Source organism: Mastigoproctus giganteus, chromosome 5 (assembly GCF_048544385.1).
Source record: "Mastigoproctus giganteus isolate SK-2022 chromosome 5, ASM4854438v1, whole genome shotgun sequence".
Classification (NCBI taxonomy): Eukaryota; Metazoa; Arthropoda; class Arachnida; order Uropygi; family Thelyphonidae; genus Mastigoproctus; species Mastigoproctus giganteus.
Window position 1 is genome coordinate 233,522,606 of NC_143579.1, and position 12,316 is coordinate 233,534,921.

The 12,316-nt window shown below is 35.4% G+C and overlaps 1 protein-coding gene across 1 annotated transcript in view; it reads left to right on the forward strand.

Annotated features, from left to right (window-relative positions):
- Nucleotides 1-12,316, forward strand: part of LOC150086284 (uncharacterized) — a 114,230-nt gene that overhangs the window by 86,611 nt on the left and 15,303 nt on the right. Inside the window, exon 10 of the mRNA XM_090374848.1 lies at nucleotides 5,425-5,604. Within this exon, the coding sequence (XP_090230974.1) occupies nucleotides 5,425-5,604 (180 nt within the window). The remainder of the gene's footprint in view (nucleotides 1-5,424; nucleotides 5,605-12,316) is intronic.

The window sequence follows — 12,316 nt, forward strand, 5'->3', positions numbered from 1 at the left end:
GCTCATTTTATGGGCTATAAATTATATTAAATTAAAAATTATAATAATTAGAAAAGGCATAAAACATAAAATATCTCGCACCAATATTATTTTTTTCAATAAGAAGTCAAACCCAAAGGAACTTCGTTCGATCGATGCTATAATAATAATTAGGAAATAATTCTTTGACGCTGCGTAGAATCACTTGGTTACTGTTTTGTACTGGCCGCGATTCCCGATTGAACCGAATTAAGCCGAACGTTTACGGCGAATGTAGTCAGGTATGGATTTTCTATATTTATACATTTACCGAGGGGGCCGGATTCAACATCGCCGCGGGCTGGATGTGGCCCACCCCTGGTCTAGACACTGTGAAAACAACTCACAGAAACACTAACTCAAAAATGTTAATTTTGCACTTAGTAACTAGATTTCAGACTCTGCGTTACAAAAAAAAAAAAAACCATTTACAATAATTTCAGCTGTTCTAAAAATCATTCTGCAGTTAATGTTCTCCCTTTCTCATACTGTAATGTTCCATTATGTCACTACATAAAGTACACTTGTGCTAGTGATAATCATGTGTGCTCTCTCACACTGAACAAGTTTTGTGCGAGTAAGGTTAGTTTTACAGTTAACTTTTCAATGCTGAGGGTGTGTTTTCTTTCTTTACAAAGAAATTATTTAACCTACATTAATCACTTTGAGTATAACATTAATTTCTTTTATCTATACAGTGTTATTTATGGTAAATTAAATTTTCAAGATATCTTTTATAAACAAAGCTTAATGACATAGTTACAACAACAAATAAAGATATATCAGCATTATTCAGCATTTTTATTCTTGTGGAAGAAATTAATGCTAGCATATTATACTTAAAATTAGCTTCAATTAAACTAGGAATACATTTCTTCCACAGTATGCAAATTCATCATCCCACAGATTGAATAATTACACGCTTCCTCTTTTTTCTTTTCTTTTTTTAATGAAAGGTATCAGTATGATGCGTTTAAAAGAAAAAATTAATTTCACTATGATCATTCAGGAATATGGAAAATGTAGAGGATGTGATATTGAAATTCTGGCTTCACCTTTTCAGAAATTCCATTTTTTCCCTTCAACCAAAGATGGGGTGCATCCAAAATGATGCAACTTCAGTTTTTTGCACCCCATTCACAGTTTGTGAGTTGCATCTTCAGCAGGTGTGGCTGACAAAACAGAACTGGTTTTATTTGTTCCTGCACTAAACAGCATGATTTTTTTTTTCCCCTGAGTTAAGAAATTCTAATAATAAGAGATATCATTTGGGACTTGAATATTTTCATTACAGTGAAATTTCTCATTAAAATGGTATTCCTTCAAAATATTTGTAATGGGTTTTATTGTGTTCATGTGATAAAAGCTATCCAAAATCCACCAATTTCTTTAAAAAAAAAAAAAAAAAAAAAAGAAAGAAAAAACATGAGATTACTTCAGATAAATAAATAAACTTTATTGATACCAGTAATCAAAAAGTATGTTACCTCATGGCCATGGCCAGGTGTTTTAGTATTATAGATACAACACCAAAAACTTTTTCTTGAACCATAAATCAACTTGGAGTAATAAAAACTATGGAAGTAAATATATGTATCTTATTTCTTATTTGACTGCTGAAAAGTGAACTTCAGAGAACTTGTGCTTTTATCATGACAATGCCCCTGCATGCTCGGCACTTTCCGTTCAAGAATTTCTTATGAAGCACTCCATCACCAAGGTCTTCCATACTCATCATATTTAGCTCCCTGGGATTTTTTTCGTTTTCCAAGTTTAAAGATTCTTTGATAGGTCACAGATTTGCAATAACTGAAGAATTACAGGTATTTTCTACACATAGGTATTATAGTTAATACATTACTGGTCTTTAAGCTAGCGTAATCTCGGTTATCTTAATTTCCCATGGCCTATACATTCAGGATTTTTCAACTTGTTACGTATTGCTAAAAAAAGTCATATCAATTATTGATGAAAAACTGTAGCAATACTATTTTAAAACAATATGATATAATATTAAACATATTTATACGTTTTTGTATTACATCTTTATACATTTTTGTATTACATCACATGGACGTCAATCCCCTACTTCATCGGGGGCTTTGAGCGGATTGACGGTCCATTCGATGTAATGCATTTCTTACTTACCCGTTTCTGTTTGCATCTATCACAGCTTTGCTATTTTATCCAATTACTAAATTCTAAGTTTCTATTTTTAATTTTTTTGGTCCCACGTTTATCTTAATTGTTATTAGTCAAATCAGTATTATTTATTATAAATTTATTATGAACCAAATATGCCTTACCTCGGCACTGTCCGAGGTAAGGCATAAAATAAATGTAAAAATAAAAATAAATGTAAAAATTATGTAAATACACAACTAAGTAAATTCATCGAAATCCAACTACAAAACCACCATAATAGACATTGGCCTGAAGATCGGGGACTTCGGCCAATACACCATCGGCACACAACCTAATGGAAGTGAAACGTGAAACCTAATGGAAGTAACACATTGAAACGTCAATGCGACTGCGCAATAAAAATAGCCATCCTTAAAACAAGTTAAGGGCGGGAAACTTCCCCTTTTTCGACTCTTCGACTCTACGACCTCCATTGAAACACATCAAGTAAGTAATGTTATTGCAGTATATTAAATAAACTTACCCGTTGGGCTTTGTGTATTCTATCACAGTTGCTGTAGAAATTATGGGGAATTAATTTGGTTCATAATAAATTTATAATAAATAATACTGATTTAACTAATAACAATTAAGATAAACATGGGACCAAAAAAATTAAAAATAGAAACTTAGAATTTAGTAATTGGATAAAATAGCAAAGCTGTGATAGATGCAAACAGAAACGGGTAAGTAAGAAATGCATTACATCGAATGGACCGTCAATCTGCTCAAAGCCCCCGATGAAGTAGGGGATTGACGTCCATGTGATGTAATACAAAAATGTATAAAGATGTAATACAAAAACGTATAAATATGTTTAATATTATATCATATTGTTTTAAAATAGTATTCCTACAGTTTTTCATCAATAATTGATATGACTTTTTTTAGCAATACGTAACAAGTTGAAAAATCCTGAATGTATAGGCCATGGGAAATTAAGATAACCGAGATTAGGCTAGCTTAAAGACCAGTAATGTATTAACTATAATACGTATGTGTAGAAAATACCTGTAATTAAGAAAATGAACAAAGACGGAATAAACCACAATAGAATGATAATACAAAAAGAATAACTATATATATATAGGAATTAACATATTTTTCAGTGTATCTTTGTATGGCTGGAGGAGTGTTGTCAGTAATCTTTTTAACTTCTGTTTCATGTTAGATGCTAACATTTATGACATCTGGCTGCTGACTGAGGCATGGCTTAATGGAAAGATAGGTGACAGAAATAGTCACATTAGGTCATATCATCCATAGGAAAGACAGCCAATCAGGTGATGGAGTGGCCATCATTCTCCAATAATATCCACAAAGTACATAGTTTAAACCAGAAAAAGATTATTAAGAATGGATTTGCAAAATTTTTCTTCCCTCTGGAGAGTAATTGATTATTGGATTAAGCTTCTGTTCTGGTGTTGCTGGAAATGGGTAGTTTGAATAAATTTAAAGGATTGAACATATTAGTAGAGGGAATGAGCAAATGAAGTTTGTTTTTATATATATATAAGCTTGCTTCCTTGCGTTATTTTGCTATTTTGAAGACATTCACGTAATTAGTTATCCTTTGTTATCCTAAGTCTAAGAAGAGTTATTTCCTTTGTAAGTTACTTCAATTAAGAGATAACTACCAATTAATACACTATTATGCCACAATTATTACCTTTGTTAACAATATTGCATTCTGGAACCTCTGCCAGTCCTTTGGTCAGATGCACTACTTCTCTCATTGATCAGAATGTTCATCGTGAGATAGAATAAATAGATAAATAAATTTTCTGTTTATACTCCGGGATGACCACTTGATACAGAGAATACAAAAAACACCACCATATTTAACAGTCACAGGCTCAAATCCTGGTCATTTGAGTATATTAGTTTATTTGTTTTATGATAAGTTTGAATGTACACTACCCTACCATTAATATCCAGATATCTGCATATCTACAAATAACTTTATTTACATGAAAACATGTACTGAAACCTTTAGCCTTTATGACATCTAGTGTCTCTGTGGAGCACTCTCCACCAGTTTTTTGTAAATGCCCTCCAATATTTTCTACCATTCGGCCTTCAAAGCATTGACCAGTTCAGATCTATTTTTTGGGTGGCCAGTTCGACTTCTTGATACTTATGTTCCCAATGCGAGAATGTGTGACATGGAGCATTGTCCTGCTGATACAGTTATGGGCATTCCCTGACATGCTGCTAGACCATAGGTAACACATTATTGGCCAGGATATTTAGATATAGCATTCATGGTTTTTTCCAAAAAAAAACCAACCAATGGTCCCAAGCCAAACTATGAAAAACAGTCCCAGACCATCACGCAAACTTCGTTGGGATGATACAGTCTGGCAGGCGGCATTCTCTGACCTAGGCTTGAATGTCAGACTGGTAAGCCATGTTTTACCAGTCTGATCAGTCCAAAGGCAGCTTTCCATTGGGCTACAGCTCAAGAATGGCAGGCCATTCACCAAGCTAGATAGCATCTGCCATTAGTTGGGGTGATTAGTGGCTTATGGATGGCTGCACAACCATGATAAGCACTACATGCAGCATACTGTGCACTGTACTAGTGCTGACATGTATCCCAATTATATCACTGGGGGGGAGGGGTTGCTCATCTGCATTCCAAGTGGATGATTCTTTGAAAGGCTCTCCTGTCACACTCCATCAACTTTGGAGGTTAACTTTGTCATCAGTAGTGCCTTGCATTCACAATTGTACTACTGTGTCCTAGAAGACCTACAAGCATATTTATATGCTTGTAGGCCTTCTAGGACACAGTAGTGTAGGCCTTTGTGTCTAACACATGGTGCTTGGGTAGAATATAACCAACTATCGATGGAGGGTGTCTGGATATTAATGGTTGGGCAACTCATATATGATGAATGAGGATTAAAGTGATGTTTTTTAGAATTTTGCCACAAAATTGACTTGAAATATACAGATTTATTCCTATGTAACCAATAAATACGAGTGACTTTTGTTCTTATATATGTTCTTATATAATGTTCTTATATATTTTCACTTTTTTTTTTTTTTTTTTTTTTTTCACATTTAATAAATACCAGAAATTATGGGGGGGGGGAGTTTTGTTTGAATAGTAAATATGTTAATTGCTTATAATTAATTTCAGTGTGCATATCAAGTTATGAAATTTGTATTGAAATTTGGCAATAATTTTATATTCTTTTCATGTTTTTTTTAAAGAACCAAAAAGCTGAAGCAGTGTCCGATAAGGACAAAACACCTGCACAAGATTTTGTCTCAAAGATTCAGCCAGACATAGCACAATTTGAGCTTGTTGCAGACAGTATTGTTTCATTGCGACAGTTAACCGAGCAGTTTGAATATAACCCAGAAGAAGAGTGCAGTTTACGGAAGAAAAGGGTAATTGAAATTTCATCCCAAAAAGAATTAAAATATTTTTATCCAGTGAAATGGTTATATTTTGCCTTTCATTAAATTGAACTTATAATTATAAGGCAATATTTTATGTTATGAAAATAGAAGGCATAAATGATTTAATGCATAGCAGTGATTATGTTTGTTGGCAGTTGACTAAAATTGGTGGAAGAAGTGCTATGTTTTGCACAACTACAAATGATTAACACAACAATGTAAATTTCCTTTTGAAGACCTAAAATTGCTTCAAGGAAATTTTCCCAAGTCATAAATTAATTGGATAATTTAAACTGGCTTTTACTACTTTTTGGACTAACATTTGCACTTCAGCCTATATTTTGTATGTTTCCTTCTATATTTATCAGTTAACCATATGCCTGTATCTGCTGTAGGCAGAAATACATTCAGTTGATTTGCCTATATCACATACAGGCAGATTAGCTGAAAATTGATTAATTTTCAGTTGATTCATCATCTAGTTTACAATTTGATTACTGTAAACTAGATGATGCTACTTTCACCAATTCGATAATATCAACATGCATGTTACTTTTTTGGGTGAATGCTTGACTGATGATTTATGTAACTGCATTGGGATGTTTGTTTTTGTCATTTTGTTATTGCCAAATATAACAAACAATGTGTTATAGCTTTTCTTCTGAAAGTCAGTATCACAATCACTTTTATATACACTGTTTTTCATATAGAAAACTGGCATATAACAGTGATTCAGAAATCAAATTTCTCTTAGTGATATCAGGTTCTGGATCAACAGATATTTCTAATTTATTGTATTTGAAAACAAAATGCACAAGGCATAATCCTTATGGGTTTTGGTAATTAACTATATAATATCAGTGTAGATACACCATAGTTAACCCATAAATTTTAACTACATGTGTAGTGTAAAAGGCATTGTTTTAATAGTATCTCATATTGTGGGTGCCTTCACAACGAGATAGCTGGTATTGCACTACTTCAAATAAATAATGCTTCTCTAGTAGAGAAGACTACTGTTATTTATTTTCAGAGGATACCACCGTCCATGGGTGGTGGTATCCTCTGAAAATAAATAACAGTAGTCTCTGATAATAAATAAATAAATAAAAGCTCAGCTGCTGCCATTAGGCTGGAACGCCTAATGGCAGCAATTGGAATATCATCGGTTTGGCTGAAACAAGAAGAAGAAATGAATCACTTATAAGTTTATCAAGTGGAAATCTGCTGTACACCAATGGTAACAGTGAAAGGAGTGAAGGTGGAGTTGGGTTTCTGGTCCATAAAGATTTTAAAAACAACATTTTGGAATTCAAAAGTACATCACCAAGAGTGTCAAGACTAATACTCAACATTTCTAAGAGATACAAGCTAAAGATTATAATGATTTATGCACCAACATCGAGCCATGATGATGAGGAGGTTGAAGAAATGTACACCGAAATTGAGAATCTTCTAGATGAGCAGAAAACCCACTACACTATTATTATGGGAGACTTCAATGCTAAGGTTGGAAAAAGACAAAACAGCGCAGAAAAGGGAACTATAGGAAATTTTGGAATTGGTGAAAGAAATGAAAGAGGTGAAAGACTTGTGGAATTTGCAGAATCTCAAGGACTGTCAGTAATGAACACTTTTTTCAAGAAAAGGGTGAACAGAAAGTGGACATGGAAGAGTCCAAATGGATTAACTACTAATGAAATCGACTTCATCCTCACTAACAGAAGATATATTGTGAATGATGTTACCGTCCTGAATAAGGTAAATGTTGGAAGTGATCACAGAATGGTAAGATGTACACTTGATATAGATGTAGGAAAGGAAAGGAAAAAACTGACTCGAGTAAATAATACAAAGGTCTTTGAGATAACAGAAGAGGAGAAAAAGCAGTATGTACTGGAACTTAAGAACAAGTATGAGCTTCTGCAGACTGCTGAGGACCAAGATATCGACGAGGAATATTACAACTTTTTGAAAGTGATAAAGCCAAAGAAACCTATAGGGAAAAAGAAATCCAAAGAAGAAAAAATTAGTCAAGAAACACTTGTTATGATGAACCGAAGACGACAAATGAAAAGCAAGAAAAACACTGACAGGGAGAAAATTGAGTATACTGAGTTATGCAAAGCCATTAGAAAGAGACTCAGAGAGGACATAAGAAGATTTAACACAAGAAAAGTAGAACAAGCATTAAGGGAAAACAAAGGATTTAAATCAGCAGCCATGAGCAGTAATACAGAAAGACAAATGATACTGAAACTGAAGAATAGCGATGGTGTACTTATAAACAGCAGAGAAGGCATAATTCAAATAGCAGAAGACTACTATAGAGAATTATACAAGGAGCAGGGGAATGATGCCAGCAGTGGGGAAGATGGATTGCAAAGTAGCAACACATACGACATACCCAATATTCTTCCTGATGAGGTAGAACATGCATTGAAGAAAATGAAGAATCAGAAAGCCCCGGGGGAAGATGAAGTTACTGTTGAGTTGTTAAAATTGGGAGGAAGAGACATAACACAAAAACTGGCAAGGCTCTTCACAAAGTGCATTAGAAAAGGTGTGGTGCCTAAGCAGTGGAATAATGCAATCATAGTTTTGCTGCATAAAAAAGGAGATAAATCAGAAATTGGAAATTATAGACCAATTAGCTTGTTATCCCACATCTACAAGTTGTTCACAAGGGTCATTACCAACAGATTAGAAAGAATACTTGATGAGAATCAACCGAAAGAGCAAGCTGGCTTTAGGACAGGATTCTCAACTATGGATCACCTTCATGTAATATCACAGCTAATGGAGAAAGCAAATGAATATAAAACACCATTATGCCTGGCATTTGTGGATTATGAAAAGGCATTTGACTCCATACAGCATAAGGCAATGTTTCGGGCACTGGAAAGACAAGCCATTGATACCCCATATATTATGATTTTGAAGAAAATATACGAGAGTGCTACATCCTTTATTAGACTAGACAAAGACAGTAGGAAATTTAAAATTGAGAAAGGAGTTCGACAAGGAGACACAATATCTCCGAAGCTGTTTACTGCTGCCCTTGAGGAAGCTTTCAGAAGATTAGACTGGTCGCAGAAAGGAGTCAATGTGAACGGAGAGTACCTAAACCATTTACGATTTGCAGATGACATTGTGGTCATAAGCCACGATCCCAAAGAATTAGAGGAAAATCTTAATCAGTTATGCACAGCTAGTAAGGATTTTGGACTAAAGATGAATATGGCTAAAACAAAAGTAATGATGAACAAGTATGCCACAGAAAGGGAAATAATGATTGAAGGAGCAGTAATTGAAAAGGTGGAGTCATATACTTATCTGGGACAAGTTATTAGCTGTAATAATGATAAATGGATGGAAGTCAAGAGAAGAATAAATTTTGGATGGATAGCATTCAGGAAATATAGTCACATACTGAAGAGCAATATTCCAGTTTGTCTGAAACGTAAAATAATGAACCAATGTATACTCCCCACCATGACTTATGGAAGTGAAACTTGGGCACTCACCAAAAGAATGGAAGAGAAGCTGAGAACTACACAGCGAAGAATGGAACGAATCATATTGGGAATCAGACTGTTAGATAAGAAGAGAAACACATGGATTAGGCAACAAACTCAAGTAAAGGACATTCTTATCAAAACTAAAATGGTCTTGGGCAGGACACATAGCTCGAAGACATGATGACAGATGGACTAAGAAAATAACAGAATGGTATCCAAGAGGAGCTAGAAGAAAACCTGGAAGACAAAGGCGGAGATGGATAGATGAAATTCATGAGTTTGTGGGTAGTAAATGGATGTCCAGTGCTCAAAACAGAAGGAACTGGAAAGTTGCTGGAGAGGCCTTCATCCTGCAGTGGATTGAAAATGGCTGATGATGATGATGATGCCTAATGGCAGCAGCTGAGCTGTGCTGGTAGTTGTCTCATCTGGGACAGCATGCCAACTAGGAACAGCCAACAGCATGGATGACCTTGTGGTCCATAAGGTTCCCATGACCATCTGTCCATCTGGTGAAGAGGCTGGAATAAAACATGCAATTTATATCATACGCTCACACACAATTTTTTTTTTTTTTTTTTTTTTACATTTTATAGTCCCCCCCACCCACTCCCTTTTTTTCTTTCCTTTCCCATTCATCCATCATTCTCATTTGCACCAGGGAGGGAGGGGTGACTTATTACACAAGCAAAACTGACACCAAGCTCTGTCAGTCCCACCTGTCCAATTATTTCTTTTATAATAATTTGATGCTTGTTTAACCATTGCTTTAAAGACAAAGCAACAGTTTAAACAAGCAAATAATTTAAATGACATACAAATAATCAAATTTAGGAGAATACTGTATTTATCTACATATCTAATTGAACAAAAAAAACACACATTTATATAACAATTATACTAATATTTCCTTTCATACTCTCGCCTTTACATTCAATCCAGTTCTCATTCATACTAGCATACTTCAGAAACCTGCAGCTTACTAGTTTTTTCCAGCTGACATGTAACCCTGACTGCATGTCTATACCAGTCTCTTAAAGTCCTTTCCTTGAGTGTTGCCATGTTTGGGAACTCAGTCTGTGTTGGTTGGATGTATGCTATGGTGTGGGCAGTAGGAAAATAACCATTTGGTTATTTTCCTACCTCTATGGTCCACTGGCAATGAGCCAAAGGAGTCCCCAGGGGCAGGGTGTCAACTCTAGTAAAGTCCCGATAATTTCTGAGTCAATTCAGGTATGCTCAGTCATGTAGAGATTTTGTCATTCACTGGGCATGGGGAGGGAAATGGGCTGGTTATATATTTGGTCTATTGATTTGCTACAGGAACTGGTTGAAGAGCTGTCTCTGCAAGTTTCAGCAGATTTCAAAAATGTTTTGAGCATACTTGGTGAGGGCCTTGTAAAAGACCTCCTCCATGATGAATTGGTGTTCTTGGCCCTTAGGAAGGGGTCCAATTTCTGTGATTAACTGTCTACGTTGATTTTCATAGATTACACAGTCATATAGAAAGTGTGCCCAATCCTCACTTTTGCCACAGGTACAGTGAGGGGTCATCGACCAGTCCCAAAGAGTGCAATTTAGCTTTAAGGGGTCCATGACTTGTCAATAGAAATGTGTATAAAGTCCTGGAGCATACCACTTAGATGGTTTTGGGCTAACCATCGCCACCTGTGGAAAAAAACGTTTTGGTAGTAGCACCTTTGGTCTTTTGCAGTGGTAGGGTACTGGCCAAAACTTGCAGGGCTGGGATAACTCCTCTGACCATTTGGTCGTCCCAGAATATAAACAGAAAATTTAAATTTATTTATACTAACTGTACAGCATGCTCTAGTTATTGTTAATAAGATTGTTCTTTGAATGCTATTTAATTTTGCTCTGTTTCTAGCTATGGCTGTGCAATGGAACCATATGCCAGCACCATAGGAGATTACAGGTAAAAACACTGCTCTGTAAATGAGTGCCAGGGTTCTGTGCTTGAGACCCCAATCAGCTTGGCTGATTCTGGCAATCATTCCTGCATAATTTTTTACTTTTTTGGCTAAGTATGACAGGTGTGGATAGAATGTTAATTTGGATTCTAGAATTATGCCTAAGTATTCTAGGTATTCACATGGTTCGATTCTTGTACCATGTGAATTGAGGTATCACCTATTTTTATCACTGGTGGTCATCTTATATTTAGATTTCCTTTCAGTAGGATACACTTAGTTTTTTCTGCCAAGATTTTGAACATGTGAGTTAGCATCCATTCCTGCAGTTGTTTGAGTGCCACGTTTGCTCTTTCTTCCATCACCCTTCTGGTGTTACCTTTTACCAATAAGAAAAGGTCATCAGCAAAGGCGACCCTGTCTGTAGGGCCTAAATCTTTTGCCAGGAATTCATCAAGCACAAAAGTCCAAAGGAATGGACCTAGTACTGAACCCTGTGGGCAACCTTTTATAACTGGGCATTTTATTTCTTGGAACTGTGTGCACACTACTACACGTCTGTTACCACGATACATGTTCATACATTGATATAGATTTTTTGGTACGTGTGTCGAATGCACCAGAAAAGTCAATAGATATTGCCGGAATGTACTTTTGATCACTATTTATTTACTGTTGTTAAGATATAGTGCATGGCATCCTCAGTTGAGGATCCTTGCTTGAAACCAAATTGCTGTTCAGAATTTAGGTTGGCTTCGGTATAATATAAATTAAGTCTATAGAGGAGTAGGCATTCCATTATTTTTCCTAGAACAGGCAATAAAGCTATAGGTCTCTAAGATTTAGGTTCAGTAGGATTTTTTCCCAAATTCTTTAAGATTAATCTAATTATAGCCAGTTTCCATGCTTGTGGGAATAAACCCTCAGCCAAGCAGTGATTAAATAAGTTGAGTAGAGTATCAGGAGAAATTTCTGCTAACTTTTTAATGTTTTCTATTTCAATTAAATCAGGTCCAGGGCACTTATTGTTTTTGGTTTTTAAGAGTGCTGCTTGAAGTTCTTCCATGGTGAAGGGTGGTTCTATTCACATATTGCTATAATTTACGTTGCTGACCATTATATCACTCTGAGCCTGGGTTAACCAGGCTTCTCAGACTGGAATAAATGAGCTATGTTATTTACGAAGTCGTCCAAGTGTGAGTTGCAGTTCCATCTGCCTTAATTGTAGAGTTCACCACATCACCCTTTGGC